Source organism: Zosterops lateralis (assembly GCF_965231275.1).
Source record: "Zosterops lateralis genome assembly, chromosome: 7".
Lineage (NCBI taxonomy): Eukaryota > Metazoa > Chordata > Aves > Passeriformes > Zosteropidae > Zosterops > Zosterops lateralis.
Genome location: NC_139767.1, coordinates 18,091,198 through 18,114,707, shown reverse-complemented (window position 1 = coordinate 18,114,707; position 23,510 = coordinate 18,091,198). Strand labels below are relative to the sequence as shown.

Sequence of the window (23,510 nt, the reverse complement as noted above, 5' to 3'; positions counted from 1 at the left end):
AAGATCACCTGCCAATGGCACAAGGATGTTGAAAGGACCAAGAACTTCTTGAAATTAAAAATGGCGTTTTAAGTTGTATTAACACCAACATTTTTAACAGCTTTTGTGCAATCCAGTTGGGCCACATACTAAGAATATAAGAAAGAGGAGGAGCACTGTCCAAAATCAAGAAGAGAACTGTCTCAAGTAGCTTTGTGCTCACACACAGTATTTTCAGAAAAAGGCCACGTATAAATCTGTATCAGTGGAAAAGGGAGCAAAAAAGAACAAGAAACCCTTTCTCAGAATAAGCAGAGGCACTTAACCAACCTTAAGCAAAAAGCAAAACTACTGGAAAAAACTCTCTGCCCAGACCAGGTCAGAAATTTGAGGAGGGAAAGAGGATAACTTTCTGGTAACAGAAAGACAGCCACGAACCATTGTCTGGCCAAATCTATTCTCAAATAAAGCAAGTTCTATCCACTGATAACCTTCTCATCTGTTTTTATGAGCTCTTTTATACAGCTCTTCAGACTATATTCACAGCTACTCTAAGCAGTAATACTGAAGTGTTAATTTTAAAGTGGAGACTTGGGGGATGGGGTTTTTTAGTTGTCTTATGTGACTTTTGGGGCTTTGTTTGGTTGATTTTTTTTTTATTATTTTTAATTTGAGCATAGCTCTTCAACTGAGAAATGTCTGTCTAGCATAAAATATAGTAGAGAGCACCTGAGGCATAAACAGATTGCTACCTTTTGCATTCAGCCTATTCCTGGTAAAATCAGTAGCCATTAAAACAAAACAAAAGAATACCCCAAACAAAACACCCAACAATAAACCCTACCAATAATAATATTCTTTGAAAACTTACTTTCTCCTTCAGCTGATTCACTTCAGCTGTCGTTACTGCATGTTTTAACTGTAGCTGGAAGAGATGAAAAAAAATTGTATAAGCACACACAAAATTACATTTGAAAATAATAGTTTTAAGTATTTCTCCCTGATTCCCTTTTTCCCCAAACCACTGTTTGAGTGGCATAAAGTCACATAATTATTTAATTATAGGAGAAGTAATCATTAGCTTTTATTTTTAAAAAAATTAAACTTAAAAATTAAAATTACTCAAACCTCAAACAAGTTCCACAGTACATAATCACCCCAAAAATATCCTATCGTTGACGATATATTAGGAAAGCTGAAAAGAGTACAGTAAAATTTCAATGTGCCAGGGTAATGAAAAAGCAGCAATGCACTTATGATGACAACTGGTACACAGAATAAAGGAAAAACTTAACAATACTTAATATTTTTACAATTAGCACTTCAAAATAAATGCGTTGGCTTTATATTAAAATTAAGCCATGTATTTTTACACCACAAATCTTCACAGGAGTATAAGAAATCAAAAAGACTACACTTAAGCCAAATGTAAAGATTTTTTTTTTAACTATTATTAGTTGTTTTTTGTATCTTGCTTTCCGTCTGTAACCCTGCGGAGATTTTCTTTTTTGTCAAGGCACATTGTACCAAACCCAAATTAAAACTGGTGAATCCATGACTATTCTTCATTTAGATTATGTTAGTAACAGCACAGTAATGATTCTACATGAGATTATAATTGTATCCCAAGTAAATACAGCACTTAAGAAGCTTCACCTTGCTGCTATGTATCCAAACCTAGAAAAATTGTAAATGTTCTCTAGAGATCAGGAGCTTTCTACTTCCTCAACGACATCAGCAATGTTATCAAAAGAACAAACTCAGGAGATAAGCAAAATACCAATCCCTCACAAAAGTAAGCTGACATAGCAGCAAACAGTATCTGATAAAACAGTTTCTTTGCAGTATATTTTTCTTCTCCCAGAGCGAAAATGACAGGCCCTTAAATCTACCAGAGAAGCCTGGACTCCTAAATGCCAAAGGCTGTACCATTTAAGTCCCTGACTAAATCCCAAAGCCCTGAATAAAGCAAATATGCTCCTTTATAAAAACCCTGGGAAAAGAGAACTGTACTATTTCCAATTATGTTAAGTTGTGATTCAGAGCCTGGAATGCCCTATTGGGTTTACAAATCCATTCCTTCCAAAAAACACACCATAAAAATACCCTCCAAGCCAAAAATATGCCTATCTACAGAATCAAGTGCTTTTATGTACACAGATTTCTCAGAAGACTGCAGGCACTAAACCAAGAAATTAGATACGTATTTCTTGTCTTCCTGAAAAACATCTCAAAATAACACTTGAGACCACTCAAAACAAGCATATTTGCACACCCCTCATGCTCTCTGCAGCTAAAGCCATTCTACTGGGCAGCAAACACATGCAAAGGCCAGTGGGCCACAGGAGAACTAGGAGAAGCATCCCATCTATCTAATGCAACACTCAGACATAACAAGGACAGAGTTGGGGCTGGGTTCTACCACCTGTTTCCAAGGGCTTTTTAAATCTAATTTAAGTCAAACGACTGTTTAATGTAAATGTGCATAGAGAAACTGGATATAAAAAATTACAGAAGACCTACATTTCAGTGGACATTTACCAGAGATGCCTATTGGTGATGCTGGGAAAAAAACAAACCCAAAGCAACAAGGGGTAACATGAAGGAGATTATATCCAAATCCTACAAAGTTCAGATGTTCCCCAGTGCATCACAAAGAATATTTAAGAAATGACTACAACACCTCTTTAAATTTAAGAAGAGATTGTGCTGAATCCATATCCAGTAGTAAACCAATATCTTCATTTTCAGGAAGATCAAAAACTTCTACAGATTTTCCATGTAAGTGTGACTCATATGTATCCTCCTCATCATCATCATAGTCATCATCCTGAAAAAATGAGAAAATCATGACATTCTGTAACACACACACAAACTCTTCTGCATTATGGTATATGGTAGTAGCAATAACCAAAGCTTACAATCAAGGAATCCAATCAGCTGCAAAACTTCTCTTGACTAGTTACCATACCTTTTTAATTTCTCACACCTATGATAAGTGTTAAAGATGACTTGCAAACACCTTCATCAAAGTTCCACAAAAGAGAGCTAAGAAAGACATGCACAAATCTATCACATACAGCTGACAGTTAAAGGTATATTTTGGATTAGTGATAAAGCAATAATCATGGGCCTTGATAACAGCAGTGCATGAAGTGCTTATTTTTCTGTGTCATACTTTTTTTTGCTTCAGTTTGATTAAACTCCCCCATTTATCCCATTAGCAGAGCATGAACAAAGTTCTACCTGCTCTGTATCATCATGAACGTAGTTTTGCTCGTACAGACATCTCTCTTGCTCTAATGTCTCACTAATGAGACGGGCTACTTCACTCTCAGCTCCTGGCTTCTCTCTCCCAATCAGAAACCTACAGGAAAAAAAACCCAACAAATTATCTAGCAGCAAAAAATCTTACCACATGCATAAGAAATGAATTTGCTACACTGTTGCCTTCCACAACATCTTTGTAAAATTCTCATATTATGGTTTCATTCTCCATAAATGAAAAATGACCAAAAGAAACTATAATTTCAGAGAAAATATACATACCTCACTGTGCCTTTGGTGTTCTTTAGTACAGTGGCTGCGAAGAACTGAGTAACTCCTACTAGACTTATGCCATCAACCTCAACAATCTGATCATTTACTTGAATTCTGCAAAATAAATAAATGCTTAGCTATCAGTTAAACAACAGTATTTTGGCTTGAAAAACTTTTGACATGACAAATATCACTTAAAACTCACTAGTATTTACAATGACAAATTCTGAGTCCATCGAAATTCATTGCTTAAAAATAGTCTCCTCAACCTCTGTTACTATGCAAATCACCAATTAAAATTTACACAGTATTTGACTTGATTTTTTTTATACTATTTACACAGTGATTAATGTTCTGGGGTGTCAACATGATTTTGTGGTACTTCTTCACATGGGCTCATTTTTAATGTTCCTCGTATGTGCTGTAAGCAGATCTATAGTTACTTAGCAAAAATGTCCTATAATAAATAATATATTTTTTTTTAATTTAACATAAAGCAGGAATGTAATACTCACTCAGCTGCATTTAGCTTTTGTACTTTTATTCACAGTATTCAGCATATCTAATGAAAGCAACTGGGCTCAGTTGGAAATTTGTAAAAAGCATAACTGATTCAACAAAAAACTCACCGTCCATCCCTCTGAGCAGCTCCACCATCTGTTATTGTTTTTACAAAAATACCTAGTTTTTCCAGTCCCTGATCAGCACCAACTCCCATTCCAATGATACTGATGCCCAGACCCCTGTCACCTAAGGGATTCAAAAATCTAACATTAGCTGCATGACATATGATGTAACGGTTAGCAGTACCGAGTTGTTTCAAAGCATTCCAAGTCCTTCCACACAAAAGATAAGAGAAATTCACTTAAAAAAGAGAAAAAAATATAACTACTTAAAGCCTTTTTGCCCTGTAGCCTTCCTAACTTCAGCATGGCAATCTGCACTTAGTAGAGGCCTGTCCAGTTAACACTCACTAAATTTACCAGAACTAGCCACAGATCTAACCCTAGACACATATTCAAAAATTCAAGACCTAAATTCAAGGAATATACAGTTGTGGTTTCATCTTTTGTTCCCACAGTATCTCTTACAAATGTTCAAGGTTTGATTGGCACCTTTTTCAATTTCCACAGGAAACACTTCCATTTTTTCCACCCTTTTCTCAAGTTCATACTCAGCTGAGGCTGCCACAGGGTCAACATCTTCATTACGTCTATCATAGTCTTCGTTTGAGTAAGTACTGAAAACCTAAGAAATGTAAGAGAAAACTGTTTTTAATGTCTTCTCACCCTCTTTCAAACATCATATAATTGAAAGACAATCTGTAATGAAATTGAAGTGGTATTGTCAGAGATATCATTTTCTAAACAACCATCAATTTAATAAATACTGCTGCTGTCAGAGAGTTTCCAGCTTACACAGAAGTAACTTTTTAAAAGTTTCAAAACACACAATTACTTTAACAGATTTTATCTTGCAAATGCACCAAATAGTTAAAAGGAATCAGTCAGCTCCTCTTTGATATCGTGTGACTTTTTTTATTAGGACTACATTCCACCAAATCCTTCCTCTCTTCTTCCCTCCCCCCACACCATCTGCCAATTGCAGTGTTTCAAACAGATGTAGTTTTCTGATTCTGCAAGGGAATCATGCAGTTTCCCAGGAAAAGGAAGTGCCTTGCTACATACATTACTATTTTTAGTATTCATTCCAGCTGAGTTTCTGAATTGTTAAAAAAAAAGATAAACAAACAAAAATTAAAGACAGAAATCTAGAAAGGAAGAATAAATTATATATATAACAGGGTTAATCTTACATATCAGCATGTTCATTAATTGTATTTAAATTAAGAAGTTAGGGGAAAAAAGGAAAAATATAGCACCCCCATTTATCTGCTAAATGTTGCAGCCATTGGTTGTTTTATTCAACATCACTCTAAGACAAAAAAGACGCATTACAGCTGCAGCATCATCTCCCTAATCAAGAAAGGGCAGCACTGACACAAAGTTCACTTACACCGGTTTACTAAATTTTTGTAATTGCTGTATTTTCCACTAAGACTACCTAGAAAGGTAACTGCAATCATGTAAATACCACAGCATTAACTGTAATTCTCCCTGTGAATTTACATTCACTAGTATATAGCTTTAGCTCTGCAGAGCAGTAGCTTCAACACTGAAATATGGTCATTGAAGCAGATTATCAAAAAGCAACCAATATAATTCAGTATTTCCCATGAGGAGCCTACTGCATCACCTTCAGACTACAACTTGAGATCAGCTTCACAAACTCTTCCCAAACCCTGCAAAACATCTACTCCGGAAACGTGGTGTGGCCATATAGCCAGTCCGGTAAGCAAGCAAGATTAGATCCACTTGGCTGAAAGGGAAGGAAGAAATCCATTCTCAGAAGTCTTATGTCTCCCACAATAAATGAACCTTCCTTAGAAGCTGTTCTTCCTAAGTCTTGCATAAAGGCTAATAAACAAGCTCCTTGTGACTGTCACACAGATACCAGTAGGCAACCACTGGACACAGAAAGACAACAAGGATCACACACTTACAGTATGTCTTACATGAGCTTCAGAAAAAAAATCTGCAAAATAGACAAAGAAAATTATCTAAATGGTCTTATTCTACTACTATCAGAAAAAAGGTGGCCAAGTTCTTTAAATTAATCACCTTCCTCAGCCCCCAAATCACTAAATAGGATATGCAGCAGAAGCACTTCAAGAACCATTATTCACCCTTTGGAACAAGACCAGCCTAGTCTGTTTACTTTTCATCCCAACAGAAAAACAGCATCATCTCCACAAACATAGTCAAATAAGATGAATTTGAAACTAATAATAAAAAGGAAGTTCATGAGTCGATAAATTCTAACTTGTTAGTGAGACTATTTGAGTTCTTGAGGACAAGTCAAATACCAGGGCATGAAAAAAATGTATAAATTCATATACATATAATCTAGTATTACCAGTACGAGTAAAATGTTAAAAAGACATCTTAATTATCAAATGGTTGAATGAGCAAAATGTGGAGAATGGCAGTAGTTCATCTTGGAGACAAATGTATTTTCTTAGTTCTTTTCAACTCAGTGGCCGAACAGAGCAGACAATGCAAGGAGTTACTCTCTACCAAAGAATGACATTACCACAGGGATTACTAGTTCCTTGCACAACAATTTATAAAATGCTAGAAATTTGAGGAAGCAAAGTTGCACTGTAACAAGAGCATTATGTACGTTGCAAGTCTTGGGCCACCAGCATTAAAATATTTCTGGAGCTTCTGAAAATTATTTTTTTTCCCAGCTTAAAAGTAACAGAACTGTACTTGGGAATCTCATGGAATTTGTTCATTTTCATAAAAAATTGACCATAGGAATTCTTCATCTGCCAGAAGCAGATAACAGAACCTAAAACTACTGGTCCCTTAAATTCCAGTGATGTTTATAATTGCTATTAATAAAATATCAGCATAAATGAATCTGAAGACTACTAACATTTATGCATATTAGCTTTCTAAGAAAAGCTTATCTGAAACCAATACTGAGTAATTCACTAAGAGAAAGAATCCATACTTTTGTCTTAAAGTGACAGTTGACAATTGTATGAGAACATCTGGGCAATATTCTAAAAATCATAACCTCACAATTAAAAGAAGATAGCGCCATCTCAAAGCAGTAAGAACAACACACCCCTCTCCAAATTTCAAAAAAATAATTTTGAGGAAAAACATCAATTTACAAAGAATAGAGGAAAGGCAAAACTTATAACCAGAAGCCAAACACTGCAATAACAGAAAGAAAAGAAAAAGCACAATACAAAAACTGTGACTATGGAGTCAAGGATAGAAGACAGAAATTTTTATTGTGTACATGTGGAATCATAACATTGTGTTCATCTTTTATGAGAGAGAAAAAATGTTGGTATTAATATAGAAAATACAGAACTGATCAGCAAGTTGTTCTTGCCAAGTAGCAAAAGTAACATTTAAGTACAGTTAAAACAAGGATAATAAATAATATAAGTTCACAGTTTAGAAGACTGATGAGAAAGCTAAACATGTTCATCCCTGCACTGTGTCTGGCAGGGTTTAGTCATTGAATCAAATGCATTACAGACAAAAGAAATTCTAATCTTACTATTCAGAAGCCAGTGCTAGCTAGAGATTGTAAAATTATTAGTACTGCAACTGGTATTTTTAAAAGATATACTTTAGCAAACACAAGTTATTGACTCAACATAGGGGAAACAGATGAATTTTACCGTGGATACCATATGAATTTCACAAGCCTTTTACCACAGCTTGTTATATATCCAGGAGGTTACCCTAACATTAATAACTTTTGGATCCTGTCAAGCCAACGAATAGCAAAATTCTATCTGAAAACTTTTTTTTTTTACTTAAAACCTTTCTCCTTCAGAATGGATGCAATTAATTTGAATCAAAAAAAGTTTTTATAAAAGGCTGAATTTTAAAGAATTATTTGAATTGTTAAGACACAGAATGATAAATTTTCAAATATACTTAGTGCTTGAACAGCATATATATTTATCTGGAGAGAAAACTAGCTACATTATTCACACCAGAAAAATTAATCACTTTTTGAATGCAAAACTTGTTTTTGCATCTTCTACAAAGATGTTTATCTAGACATCCTCAAGACCAGCACTCAAGAAACACCAACACAGCCTTTCTAAAAGATCCTACTGTTCAGTTCCTGTAACTATTAGAACTAAAAATTTCTTATATCATCTTAGTGCTAACACTAAGAAAATAGCATTATCACAGAAAAACAATGACCTTCACGTACTTCAAACTCTTCACAGCACAGAAGAATTTCTACTTAAGTATGATGTTAGTTTTAGAAGAATATTAATTAGTTAGAGGGCAAACACTAATTTACCATCTGCTTGCATGAAAGTGCTGCAGAGTAACAACACAGTCCAAAGACCTCAGCTCCAACATTCATTTCCAGTGTATAGATTTGTTTGTGTCTAATGAAAAGCACAACATTACAAAAGTAATTAAACAGTAAGATTAGGAAATCAGGAACTGCCTGGAAGGGCTTCCAGCTAATTAGAATGGAAGCAACATCAACATCACTTTAAAGTTCTCATGTAATCCTGGAGTATTTGCTGGAAAGCCTCACAACACACCTGCACAGGCAGTTACAGCAACACTGAACGTCTGAGAAAGGCCCTGCAGTGTCAGTGACGCTGCCCGGAGCACACCCAGCCCGGACCACACCCCTGTTCACCTGCCCCTCAAACACAGCGCTGGCTTTGAATGCGCCTGTTTACTGACACTCCAGGAAGCAAAACATTCAAAACACTAGTTAGAGCTCAGGGAAAATTATCCAAGAGCAAACAGTTCAGCTTTCCAAACTGAGGTCTTTGTGATGCCTGGCAAAATGTGAAGTGGCCATGAATAATCATCTGAAACAGTAGGACTGAGGCATATTGTACATCTTACAGTTTACTCTTACTATCTCCCTCTTCTGTTCCAATAGACATGACATCTCGCTACTGCTATCCTATTCTTCCCTCTACTTCCAAAAGCTACGTGGTATTTCAATAGCACTACTTAACAAACAAAATAAAACAAACAATAAAATAACCATGTCACGAGGGGGTACCAGATCAACTCAATTAACTAATCTGCATTAATACTGTCGTTAGCAATGATCAATACCCGGCTCCTAACAAGAAGGGTCAATTCACTAGGCCAAGTCACATTAGAGGGCGATGAAAGAAAATGTCTGAAAAATAAGGAATTTGACATATTGTGTAATACTTTCCTACTAAATAAAAATGTAAGAACCCTGTAAAAAACTCAGCGCAATCCTCATTAACTCAAGATTACAAAATATGTACTCAGATAATGCAGGCAAGCATCTTTTTACTGATGTCCTTCTTAGTGTTTACCTTCCTTTTTGTTAGAATTATATGGAAAGGGATAATTCATTGTTCCATCTCTCCAGAGGTAAAATACAAAAAAGTTTCAGCTACCGCTGCTTCATCCTTTACCTGGCTAGGTTACATATTCTCACATGCTAACAACAGTAATCACCATCAAAAAGCCACTGAATCTTTCAGCACTTTAACTCCGGAGCTACTGAACTTGTCTCCTATAAATTTCCTCATCTTTGTTGACCTCCACCACCTCCTCACTGTTTCTAACTATCTCCCATGAAAACATCAAGTGCCTCATATTCACTGCCTTTTCTCCCTCCTGTTCCCCACAGCTACTCTGACAGAGCAGAAGACAGCACAGGCTGGGCATACATAGTGATCAGCTAATATTAAGCCAGAAAGAACAAGTAACTTCAACTAAAGCTGCAGCCCTGTCATCAGTGAGGTCATGAATATGCACCTCTGATACAAGTGCTAATTTTCCAGAAGCCAATCAGTACTTTAAAAATACCTTTTAAACCCTCTCTCTCCTTCCCATTAAATCCAGGTAAAATTGCTAGAAGTTAGAAGCTGGACAGACAGAAAAGAGAGTGTGGACAGGCAGGTGATACCCTCAGCTGATCTCCATAACCTCAACATTCTCTTATTTTTCTATAGTTTTCTAGCATAATCAAATACATTAAGCAGGTCAGTTGCTATGTTATCAGACTGCATCTACAGAATAATTCAGTTAGAAATACACTGAGATATTAATGTAAAGAGTCAAGCTGCTGCAGCAGTGAGCCAGGATATAAAAACAAATTCTTTACTTCTTCTGTTCCAATTTAGATTTCTGCTCTACAGCCCCACGTCCTGGCACAGGACATTCATCCAAAGACTCCTGAATGCCGAATCAATCTACTATTGTAAAACTTACAAATCAAACATTTACTAAAAATCAAACCAGAAGATGTATGATTAAAAACAAAACAAAACAAAACAAAACAAAACCAAAGACAGCTTGAGTTGAAAGAGCTTCTTTCCAGACAGCTGAACAAGCATCATGGAATCAAAAAACAAAGACCACAGAGGCACCAGAAACATTTGACACAGAACTTTGTAACACAGGTAAACCTATAGGCAGAATTAGATTCATTTAGGCTTAATAAACATTTAACTCCAGAAACATTTTACTTATATGAAAGCTGAACTTTCAATAAGGGTTTAAAGGTTTTCTTCTCATGAAAAAAACCCAAAACAACAAAAAAGTTTCACATGTGTCTGAATATATATACCTTCTTCCTACAGTTACTGTCCATGTTTTTAACATCTCATACTGTTAAGTTGCAGGAATGCCATACTCTCAGATGTAGACAGAACAAAACGGGATTATTTTTTGTGAAGTCACCGAAAAGCACCGTGAAGAAATTGAGATGAAAATATGAACAAAAGTTGTTTAGATGTTAAGTTACAAATGTTGTAATGTTGATAAACAGAGCTTCAAAACAATTAAAATCTATGATTTAAAACAAGCAAATTGTCTTTGGAAAAGATCTCAAACAAAGTAAAATGGAAAACCACATTATTTCTGTCAAGAAAAAAAATGATGAATTCCCACACATCGGCCAATTCGGTTTAAATCTACTCTCAAATCAAATCTCTACTTTCCTTCATCAACCCTCACCCACATCACATACTTGTTTCTTAATGCCACAGAAGTACTTTACTGAAGTGCTTGAGCAATGGCTGATAAACAATTGAGCAGCCATCAATTCTCTAATTACCAAAGAAACTGAGGGTTTGGGTATCTTCAAGCAGTTAGTATATTTCATGTATTTCATATCCCTTTCTATGTATGACATCTTAAGTACACACGCGAACGGTTCAAACACCAGAGGCTGGATGAAGCTGAAGCACTATGTTACATCGTGTTAAAACAGTATTCCAGAGTCTACATATTGGTCTAGAAAATTTTTGCACTCTCCTAAAAGCTTTTGCAGGTATGTTGTCATACAGGATACCTAATTCAAGGGTTATCTTCATTTAGTTCTTCATTAACTTCCACAGCAAGCAGTTTTGTACTAAAAACATTGAAGAGCAGGACAGGCTGAACAAGACCACCATTTGTGTCCAGCTATACATAAACAGCTTTACTGCGATGTGCAAGACAAATGGCAGTATTATGAAGGATTCCCATACTCTCAGAAGCAGCTGAAACTTGACTGGTTAGAACAACACAAACTATGAAACTGCTTTCAGTTTCCTCATGAAATAAATTTACGCTCAGCTGTGATACATATTAAAATAATGCCTTTATGAAGGTTTGGGGTTTGCTCTGTTTACTTTTTAAAACTGTTTTCTTGACTAAACCATCTCAAAATATATTACTATTCACAAAAAGCAGGGAACAGACACTCCCACGCAGCATAATCTAGATAACACTGATCATTAAACACAAGCAAACAGCAGCAGCAGCTGTACTATCTTTCCAGCTTACCTGAGCTACAGAATGTCTAAGGATCATAAAGCATTGCAGAAGTTAGTCACTGTGCTATTAAAGGCTTTGAGGACAAAGTTTGACACAGTCAAAGGTGAAAACATTTCAAGAAATCAATTTGAAAACAAGCATTTGTTTTCCCAACAGAAAGTTTCAAAATTACAAATGTCAAACAGCACTCAGTCATTACATTTATGTTAATTAAAGCCTTTCAAGGCAATCTCATAACAGAAAGCAAGTTAATGTCTACATTACAAAGGCAGAATGAAATATAAAGGGATGACAGAAGAATTACCTGATGTTATTTGCATTGTGTGTAATGCTGACTGTTTACGCAGTTTATTCAGAAAACTTTAAGACAAAGACAAGTTCAGTTCCCTTGCAAATACCTTGGACTGCTGAGTGTGCTTTACATTCCTTACTGGCTTCATATGCGGCAACAAGAGACTGAAAATTGCTCATGTACCATAACACAAACCCAGGCTGTGAAGTTCTGCTAATAACTGTATTGTATCACTCTCTAAACTACTCCAGGAGAAATAAGAACTGAGATAAAATGATCCCCAGGGTGTGAAAAGATCAAACAGCAGCAGGACTTAAGCACGTCTGGTCAATCCCATATGTCATTTATCAACAGCTTCTACAGAATTGAAACACTTCTTTTTAGAAGTCTCATCTTGCTTGCTTTCACAGGCACAGGGCAACACAAAATAACAGAGTATTTGTTTAATTATGTTCCATCTTTCCTGAAATTATCAGATCAAATGATGTTCTCAAGCCCTGCTACAGCTGTCAAGAATTATGGACCTCCATCACAGGTCAGATGCAGTGCTAACAGTGTCAGCTACTTTATACATCCCCTGGGAGATCCCTAGCCTCCTTCTGTTACTCAAAGACCTTGCCAATATTACAACTGACTAGACGCTTTGAAACAGAAATATTAATCAATTTCTCTTTGTTGCAGCAGTATAAATGCTACTTTTCAGGTGTTTTTAAGTTCTATCCTTCACCTACAGACATCTCCAACCTCCCTTTTGTGTATTTCAAATACAAACGGCCAAAGCTCCATCACTGCAGAATGCTGAAAATCTGAGAATGTGTTTTTTCCTGCTCAATACATTCTGAACTGAATACACCCTGAGCTGAACTCTTCAACTCGACCAGATACCTGCTATGCAGCAACTGCAAGAGACACAGATGGTTTCTTTGTGATCACTAGAGAGGTGCAGAATGAAAACAACAAGAATGCAAGGGCAGTCTGGTCTCTCTCAGGAGCATCTATGAGAAGAATCACAGACCTTCTCTAGTGGCTATGAATGTCTGTCACGTTTTAGTCAAACTTATTAGTCTAAATAAAGATGAAAAAAGAAGCTACTAGGAAACATTTCTCACTATGGCACTGCACTGCTCTAAGCTGTGGTGGGGATCAGGAATAACCTTTCAGCTACCACTGAGATTTATTTTTTCCTTTCCAATTTAAGATGGACCAAAATCTACAAAGAAGGACAGAGATTTCCTTCTGCGAGGTAAAACTGGGATTTTCCAAAGGGCTATTGAGATGTTAAAAATACACAACTAAAGAAAGTTCTGGGTAAGCATGAAAAAGTTGGAATTCTTTATTTTACAGAGTACAAATCCCCAAAACCATATAATCAGGACTTATTCCCACTAAGTATCATAGAAAACATGAAGCAAAAAGGCAGACATGGGAACAGAAATCATTGCTTAGGCAAAAGGAACAAAGAGGGAAAACCTATTGAAAATAACATGCAGAAAAGAGATCCCTATACCAAATGTAGGAAAGATACAGCCAAGTTTCACTGGAAAGGGATAAAAGAAGGCAAGTATCACGAGCTTCAATTTAAGGGCCTTAAAAAGTATCTCAGTAACACTACTGCTATTAAGTACAGTTTATTCTGCCAATCCAAGTGGGGCATTATGGCAACAACTATGTTATTTTTCCCTAGTGTGCTTCTAACTGTTCATCTCTTGGTTGTGTAAATGATAATCTGAGACAGGTTGTCTCCTGTGGCTTTCAGAGAGGCAGCTATAACTGAACAGCGCTTGTTACCAAAACCTGAGTTTTGTCTGCACAACAGCTTCCATCACAGTTGGCACTGAGATGTCTACTAGTGCTTTCAAACAGGTCTGGCACAGACATAGCAGAGAAGGCAAAAGTCTGTTAACAGTCACTGCTTCAGCAGGATATCAGCAATGATCAGTAAAACCCTGCCTACAGCAGGAAGTCACACAACACATTTACAGTAGACTCTACACGGCACTTTGCTCACTTACTGAGTGCACAAATGCATGTAGAAATGGACTGATGCCCCTCCGGCTCTCTCCCAGCCCTCACCAGACTCATTAAGCACTTTTCAATAGCTGCATTCTCCCCTTCACTGCTCCAGGTCACCACTAAAGTAACATCAACTAGAAGAAAGCCATATAAAGTCAGCCTGTCTATGGAGAGACTATAAAAAAACTCCACATGCAACAAAACTCTAATTTTGCCAAATTTTTTTGCAACAATCAAAACATCTTCTGGGGTACAGCACTGGTGTGTGTTAGCAGACTGGGAAATTACAGCTCTGTGCTGCGGGAAGTTCAAGAGTCAACAGAATTTTTAGATCCCTCTGACCAGGAAAAGGAAGTCCTGACTCTCTATGAACAAAGTGTAAAAGCTGTTTATTAGAGATGATATCTTTCATTCATGCGATAGTACAAGAGAAATATGCTGAGGAAAGTCTGTATAGACTCCCATTCCATCCTCATCCATGTCTCTCAATTCTCCTTTCAAAGATTAAGAAAGACGAGAATAATTCAAGTCTGCAAGAGACTATGGATAAACCTAGTTTGAGTTGTGGAACTACTTACTTTGTGGGTATTCTTGGTGGGGGAAGATCAGACACATTAATCTTTTTAATCTGTTAAAGTTATAACTTGCACTTCTTATTATCCAGTCTGCCCTCTAACTTTTACTTCTGCAACCTCGTAACTCCAGAACACTCATGTTAACACTCCTGTAGCTCATTCACCAATCAGTATTGGAAACAAACAACATATATATGGTTATTATTGGAGAGAATTCTATAATCTTAAAATAGAAGAACCGTCATTTGATATTTTCTTATAATTAGTTCCACAAACAAGTCTGAAGTTGAATATGAAAGTTTGTTGAATATGAAACAAGGGGGTTTGTTGTTTTGGGGTTTTTTTCCAAACTTTTGTGCCAAAAGGAAAACTAAAAATAATCCCTCCTAATGCAATGCCTCAATTTTAAACAAATGCAAGTATTAAACAAGTATTAAAGGTCAGGTGTTTATATCTATTCCTAAAAAAACTGTGCTCCTGAATAAGTCCAGCAGGTAAAATCTCATGTGCTTCACTACACTATCTTATGAAGCAGCTGTAATTAAGAAATCACTTGAGACTAATTAATAAATTTTCTGAAGTGGTAACTTCTTTTATATTTAGCTTTGAATAAAAACTGTAAACTTACACTTAAACGGTTTTTAGAACTTAAAAAAACCCACAAACTCAAAATTTATTTCCTGAGTACTTTTGATTGTAAAACAATTTTTTAAAAAAAGAAAACTCAAATGTCCTTACTTTGATAGGAGCTGTTGAGAACTTGACTTTTCGGTCTGGCACTAGATCTTCCTCTTCAGAAAGTCCAGGAAACTCTTCATATTCACTGTCATACATATAGTCCTCCTCTCCCTCCAAAATCTCTTTGCATTCAGGCTCTTGGTTTTCTGGCTCTGTGTCCCTGTCATCATCAAAAGCTGCATTCTCTATTCCAAAATCACTGAAGTCCTCACTTTGCTTTTCCAATGCTTGCTCCTCTTCTTCAGGATCCTCTTCCTGCTCTAGAACATCCTGTACTTGTGTGACTGGACCATCTCTTAAAGACATCCCATCTCTTTCTTCTTCCCAGCTGGTCTTGCTGTCATCTGTAAACTCTTCTACCACTTCCAAGGCATAGTCACTTCTCTTCCCTTCCTGGACATGACATACGAGCTTTTGATTCTCTTGATCAACGTGATCTTTCTCCAACCCTCTCTCTTCATGCCCTGAGGTTTCATCTTGTGCAACAAGCTCTGTGCAAGTCCCCTCTGTGGGAGAAACCCAGGAGCAAACACTATCAGATGTCTGCTGATACTCCTGAGCAGGCACCCTGCCCATATTCCATGGGCTTCTCTCAAGTACCAGTTGCTCTCTTTTGTCTTTTTCAAGTGCCTTGCTTGGCTCATCTCTGCAGAACTCAGGCACTGTGGGGAATGCACCCTTCTCCAGACATCCTTCAGCAATAGCAGACGAATTCAAAGTCTGCTGGCTTCTCAAAGGGTCCTGATTTGGAGAACTATCATTTTTGCAAGCTTCTTTGGATTCTTCAGTATCACTGTCACCCAGAAAGCTTTCCAGCCTCCTAGAAATGGGCCCTGCATTGAGGAAGGAAGATTTGGAACCACTATTAGCATGTTGCTGCTTCAGCTCCTCATTACTTTGATTTTCAACTTTTTCCAGTGCAACTGGAGGACTTGCTTCTGTATTAAAACTGAAGTGGTCCACCACACTGCTGCAATCAGAAGCTGAACCATGTCTCCTCTTATCTTCATTTTTTTCACATTTGCTGGGGGAATATCTGTCCACTGAGCTCCTCTGTTTTATATTTCTCTCGAAGAGCTTCCTGGTCTCCGAAAATTTTTCTGCCAGGGCAACTTTGTCCAAGTCTGCCTCATCACTGCTACGGATGACTTTGTCAGCAGCAGAAGAAGACAGTGAATCCACAGGACCGCTGCTGGGGCTGGTAGTTGTATTAAGAAGATTATTTTTTTGGACAATGAGATAAGATGGACTACCTGGGGAAGATCCATACTCCGCTGCCGTGGTCCGGCTGATTAATTTGGTCTCAGCAGGTGGACTGCTTTCACAAGAGGTTGTGGAGGAAGAGCTTCCCATTTGCAGAAACATATTTTTGATCTTGTGTACTCTGTTGCCATAAGTGGCAGCTCTGCCTCGACTGTGTGGGTCACTTCCCCCTCCATTGGAAGAGGTGCTCAGCTTCTGATGCAAGCCTGTTTTGTTGGAAGCGTTATCAGGATTGTTTACACCATCAAAAGAGCATTTGATAGCATGGAAATCAGATTTGTAAGCATTTCGGTGTGGAGAAGCACTTCTTAAAGTCCTTTCCCCCTTGCCTTCGGTTTTCATCATTGTTGTAGAGAAAGCTCCCTCCGCTCCTTAAGAAGAATGGGAAGAACAACTCGCTAGCACAAAGCTTCCACCCTCCAACACCAGGCAGCGTAGATCCCACACAAGATCCCAAAAGCAGCCTTTCACTCAGTCAGCCTCCCGCTCGCACTGAAATGGAACGCAGGCGACTGTACGTGGAGAGAAAGAAATCAAAGCGCGTGAATGGCCACATCGGGTGTTATCCCCAGCGCGGATGGCGGTAGCCGGAAAGCCATCTGCAGAGAGACAGAGAGTTTCCATTAACTCGCGGCCTCGCCGGCGTGTGACACGAATCCGAAACTCGGGGTGGGAATCGCAGCCCCAGACCTCCCTGCGGGATAAAGCCCATTGTGTCGGCCGGGACACGGACCCAGCTGCTCCCCGGGCACCGACCTGGCGGCTCTGGCGGGGATGCGGCGGTGGGCGGCCCCCCCGGCTGCTGCCCCTCCGCCAAGGGCCGGCGGTTCCGGGCCGGGCCAGGCCGGGTCTGGCGGCAGGGGGGGGCAGCCCGGCCCTTCCTGCCGCCCGGGGGAGGCCGGGCCCGGGCCGGACCCCGCGCAGGCACCGCGGCGGGGCGGGACAGAGCGGCCCCGGCTCCCCGCGCCGCCCGCAACGGGGGAACCCGCAAGTTTCGGCCCCAAGTTCGGGCTTCCCCGCGGCGGCGCTTCTGCGCCGCGGGGCCTGCGGGGCGCGCAGCGGAGCCGCCCCGGTACCTCGCCCCAAACTTTCCGAGCCAGCCTACCTGGGGGCGGGGGTCCTGCCGCCTCCTTCCCCTCAGCGTTCCCGGCCGCCCAGCGGCCGCACGCACCACGCCATCATTATCCGCCGCCACAGTCGCCCGCCTTCCCTCCCCACTCCCCCCCGCCCTGCCGCCGCCGCCCCGCGCTCCTCACTCCACCTTCCTCCCGCCCCCGCGGCGCGCTCAGAACCGCCGCCCGCCCGCGCCGCTCCCCGGCCTCACGCTCTCCGCGCCCTCCGCGCTGTGTCTCGGGCCCGCCCGCGCGCTCCCTCCCTCCCTCGCTCGCTCGCACACAAAGAGAGGGAGCGGCGGGCGCGCCCCTGCTCCTCTGTCTGAGCGCCGCGGCAGAGAGGGGCTGGGGGCGGCGGGCGCGCCCCTGCTCCTGTGTCTGAGCGCCGCGGCAGAGAGGGGCTGGGGGCGGCGGGCGCCACCGACCCGAGGGAAGCGCCTCCCGCCCCGGGACATACCACGCCGTAGCGGGATACGGGTTTCGGGTGATACCATGTCGGCGAGGCGAGCGGCGCGGGGCAGCCCTTGCCCACCGGTCCCTCCGCCGGGGGAGCTGGAGGAACGCGAGCGCCCAGCTGCTGTGATGCTGCGCGCTCCTTTCAAAGCCCGGGCGGCCAGCGCAGAGCAGCGCGGCTCCCGAGCCACCACCGGGGCTCGGACAGCTGGGAGCAACAGCAGTGCCAACCATTCCTTTCCCCCCTCTTCCTTTCAAAAATCAAGTTTTTAGCCTGTCCCGAGCAGGTATCAGAGCAAGGAGGATCCGCAGCCGAGGTGGCCCCCCGCACTCGGTGCCCGCGCAGGAGCGGGGCCGAGCCCGCGGGGTTCCCCCGCTCGCTCCCCGGGCGGGAGTCACGGCAGATCCCGAGACCGGGAAAATCGTGCTCGTCATCGATAGCCCCAGGCAGTAATAACCGCAGTTTTGCAAGCAGTATTCCATACACTCAGTTCTCTCGTTTGTTGGTCCAAATAAAAGCACTGGCTTCAACCTATTTATCAGTCAAAGACAGGATTTGGATGACTTTAATTTTGATTGCAGTTGTTCCATATATAAAGCTCACACGAAATTAATTATTAGAAGGGCACAGAAGAGTGCTGGTGGTTACCAATTACCTGGCAGCCGTTGTTGGCACATGGCACCAAATTGAGTAACAGTTATTTGGAAGTCTAAACACTTAACTCCTTGAACAAAATAGCTTCACTGGTATATTACTCAAGTCTGTGATGAAATTTATACATTCTCCCAGACATCCCAATTGACTCTGGCTTAACTTGGAGTCACAAGCTTGATCTAACATCTGTGTTATTTCACAGCTTGATCTAAAATATGATAGTTTCAAATTAGCCTTAAACATGATTTTACAATAAGATCTTGTTATTGATATTTCAGTCTTTCTAAAACAGAGGCAACATCATTCAGACCTTTTTCTATGTTTTCAAACATTGTGGGGCAGTGGAATTTCACCAAGATCTGCCATTAGCAGTCTTGCATACGCTTGGTAGCACCATTTTGAATAAAATTTTAATACAAATTGTTTCACTAGAAGAGCAACGAAGCTTTCATATTTTGCATATGTAGGCCTTATTAAGAAACACGTGGGGGTGATCTCCTGCGTGCTATGAAGGTGCTCCTTCTTAGAGCCTTTGTAGGTTGGGTTGAAACTGCAAGGCTTAACCACCATCTTTCAATATGTCTACAAGCAACAGTCTAGAAGAAGCTACTAAGCAAATGTTTTTTTCACAAACTGAAAGCTGCTCAGCAGTTTAAGCACTGTGGGCAGAGAACATTCTGCATTCTGCTCAGGGAATCTGGTAGTATATAGAGATGTTTCTGGTAGTATATAGAGATGTTCAAAGGAAAAAAAAAGGCAAAAGTTCAGGAACAACCTAAGCCCAAAGCAGCTCTAAACCAGCTCCGGAAAGCCAGTGGCCTTTGTACTGGGTGTTGGCTTAAAGAGACTGGAGCAGAAAGATACTCTTGTGTTTTGAATTCTCCCATAAATGAGAAAGCAGGAATTGTAATTAGAGATCCTGAAAACAGACTTAATTGCATCAAAGGAGTCTTATTTCTTTATGATTTCCCATCTTAATTAGGAAAACATACAGGTTATTTTGCCTAGTTGTTCTCCTTAGGAAAGACAATATTTCTCTAAATCATTTTTCTGGGTTTTCTAGTGAGAAAGACTGAATTGCATTGCAAAATGAGTGCAGTGTGAATGTGAAAGAAATAATAGATTTGTTTACAGAAACAATTATTAAAAAGATGGGAAGGATTTAAGATAAAGACCTCTGGATTTTGAGCAAGAAGTCTGGGAAGATGACGTAGTTTATGATTTCATCATAGTGAATAACTGCAATAAAACTTGGGAAGAGTATCTTACACATTCAGTCTGTGGTGCTTTCCTTGAAAGATGATGAAACAACAGTGAATAAGCAAATGGTTTGCCCTGAGCAAGAAGCATCTAGATTTTGTTACCTAAGCTTAGGAAAAAAATTAGAAATTTCAAGGAGGACCTTGACAGCACAAAATCTTCTTGGGGAAAAAAGGTGTGGCTGTATATGAACTCATTAATCTAATGAAGACAGATAAAGAAGAAAAAAAAATTCAAGATAAACAATTAAATTGAGGGCACTTCTTCTATAAACCCAGTTGTTAAAACCACCACTGAGTTATAGTGTTTATTTCAGATGTACAAAAGGAATCGGTTTCAGTGATCATCACAGAGTGCTAAAGATCTTTTGAACAAAACAATGGTCCTGTGACTACTCATCTTGGTTTAACTGTTTTAAAATATCTCTTCATGGTACACACATGGCTGTGCTTATGGCCTGGGGGCAATGTTGACAGAGGAACAACACACCTCCCTATGGGTATATCAAAAGTGTCTAAACTAGAACTGCACAATGAAAAAGACTCAGGAGGTCTAGATGGGGGAGATGTCCTGCTGTTGGGATAAAATTATCCCATAAGAAAGCTCCAATAAATATGTAAGTACATGAGACTAGAGAAACTGTCATTTCTTAAATGGTTTATATGCTTTCAGCTTGTAAGGACAGCCATCCTTTTATACTTGTATGATTAATGTAGCTGAATGTAGCTAAAATGGGCACATATATTGTGGTCTGGATTAGTACTGGTGAATTCAATTGCTGCTGTTCATTCAAGGTGAGTGTTAGAAACTGCTAAGCATATGTTCCATGCCAGACATGTTTGGAACTGATCTCATCACCCCATTAGCCTACTTTCATCAATTCACAATGGTCAATAGCATTTGATCAATGAAGGAGGAGCAAAAAGCTTCAGATCAGATGAAGAGAGACAAATACTTTGGTAAAGGCAGTGTGGCAGTGACTGCAGACAGATATGGAACAAAAATCTGCAGGAAAAAAGCTCCATGTCTAAATATGGTCAAATCCAGGAAAGACATTTCCCAGGCTTAAGAGCTGGACCAGCCAGGCTGTCATGTGAAAAAAGGATGCAAAGATACTCTAGAAGAAAGTGACAAACAAAAAAGAGACCTCCACTACTCTGAGAGTTACAGTATGTGATGGCAAACTTGGGGCAGATTTCAGAATGGGATTCTCCTAACGGCTTGAATTTTGCATACAACATTACAGTTGTACAGCAGGATCCTAAAAACTACAAGTGTTGTGGGTGAAGAAATGCTCTAAAGACAGGAGCTAATTAAATTTGACTCAGTTTCATTCAAATTGTGCTGGGTAATGTCGCAATTACTACTGCATGCCAGCAGTGCCATAGAGAAAGTCTGAGACATCCTCGTGTCTGCCATTGTGTATGATGACATACTTGTTTAATATTTATTTTCATTTCTAAAATTGAAGGCACAGTGGCTTGGGTAAGTAAGTGCCTACTCCAGGTTTTGATTCTCTTTCCTCAACCTCTCCCCAGCATATTCAAGAAGCAACAGGTAAAATACAGTGGTTCAAGCTGAAACCTAATAGCTAATCCTGTAGCTTTATTTTTGGTTTCTCCTATTCACTATTGCGATCCCTGAGACTACCATTCCCTCCTTCTGTGGTCAGCTGAGCCAAGTTACGTAGAAAAAGCCCTCTGAATAGAGCTGTTCTTACTAGTGGATGCAGTCTTTTATAGGCCAAATATCTAATATCTATAAATATCTAATTAAAAAAAATCACTATCAGTACAAACATTAGTAAGATTTCTTTTAGTGCAAATAACTGTCATAATGAGCAGTGTTATTAACAAGGTATCAATACTCAAGACTCAAGTCTTCAGCTTACCTGGTTCTCTCTCATTGCAGTAATATTTATGCCACAGCAAACTTTAAATGTAGGATATGAAATGGAATTTTAGGAACAGCTCCAGCAAAGAAGGGCTGCCCTCTCTCATTCCCTAACATATCTGTCATGCAAAGCTCCAGGGAGCATCTATTTTGGTGAATTATACATCAGTGTCTACCTTGCTGGGTTAAATTTAATAGATCAGTATTTTCTTTGCTGCTTGTTCCCTCTCTCATAGCTCCTCTCTGCAGAAAGGTGAATTTAATTATTAGTTCTATTACATCCTTCTACAGCCCACCCAGGATGCTGTTCCCCAGAAATGCTCTGAATGAATACCCTGACCACATCTTCTGGCCACAGAACCATGAATGTTAAATGAAGGTTGGTGGAACATCACTGAAACCTGCATTAAGCACAGCTGGCCTGCCAGCACATGTTACTAATGGTCTTTGCAAACTGAAGAAAACTCCTTATGTTACAGCTCCAAGACACGTTGAAGATAAAAGCAGAAGAATTCCTTAAGTCTCAAGAATCTCCTGACCCTCAAAGTAAAATACTGGCAGTTGAATTTCAAAGTTGCATTTAAAAAAAGAAAGGCAGTTACTTATTTCCAGGAAGCCTAAACAGAAGATACTTGAGAGTTTCCTCACCTCACAAGCCCCATTCCTGAAGTGTCCAAACCATCAGACTGATTTGCTACATTGTCAAGTTCATGAGTGATAAAAAACAAGGGATGAAAGAAAGGAGCAGACTGTAGAATTGTCTGAAATGGTGGGTTTCTCAAGCACAAAGAACAGCCGTCAGCCTGACAAGGAGGCAGGATTCTCAATAACAGCATCCCACTGAAAGCTGTTGGAAAACACAATTCTGTGAGTGCATTTTTTCAGCTTCATCATCACAGTACTGTTGCCATAGCTTTTACAAGATTTACAGGATTTTAAGGAATAGAGTTTGTGGTTATTGTTGATTTAACTGATTTGCAGTGCAAAAAACATGCTATTATACAGTCTCTGTTTGCATCTGAGCGTCTCCTACTCTGCAAGGACTTTTGAAAATGGGACAACTGGTTCAACCAGATTTGACACAGGCTGAGAGTTTTCAACAATAGTTATGTTCCTACCAGTTTCTTAAAAATAGGGAGCCGGAGGGAGAGAGGAGAAAGAAAGATCTTGCAAGCTCAATCAAAGGAAAGGTTATAGCAAGAGATCACCCCTTATAAGCCTCCAGATAATCCTGTATAAGACACACAAGACTGAAACCTGACAAATGTATTAGTCACAAGAAAAGCCTTATTTTGAAGTTGCATCTTTTTTAAAACCAAAGTCAGTCAGCCAAGAGACACACATTGGGAGGGT

At 39.7% G+C, this 23,510-nt stretch overlaps 1 protein-coding gene across 2 annotated transcripts in view; it reads right to left on the bottom strand.

The window, feature by feature from the left end:
- The window catches only part of LOC310911579 (neurabin-1-like), a 37,735-nt gene extending 19,720 nt beyond the window's left edge, over positions 1–18,015 (bottom strand). For both annotated transcript variants that reach the window (XM_083865281.1, XM_083865282.1), the window contains exons 1-8: positions 17,890–18,015; positions 15,522–17,383; positions 4,635–4,767; positions 4,149–4,269; positions 3,529–3,633; positions 3,226–3,346; positions 2,663–2,809; positions 851–904 (exon numbers count right to left, since the gene is read on the bottom strand). In XM_083865281.1, the coding sequence (XP_083721407.1) occupies positions 851–904; positions 2,663–2,809; positions 3,226–3,346; positions 3,529–3,633; positions 4,149–4,269; positions 4,635–4,767; positions 15,522–17,129 (2,289 nt within the window). In that variant the 5' untranslated portion in view covers positions 17,130–17,383; positions 17,890–18,015. The remainder of the gene's footprint in view (positions 1–850; positions 905–2,662; positions 2,810–3,225; positions 3,347–3,528; positions 3,634–4,148; positions 4,270–4,634; positions 4,768–15,521; positions 17,384–17,889) is intronic.
- Positions 18,016–23,510: the final 5,495 nt, after the last annotated feature.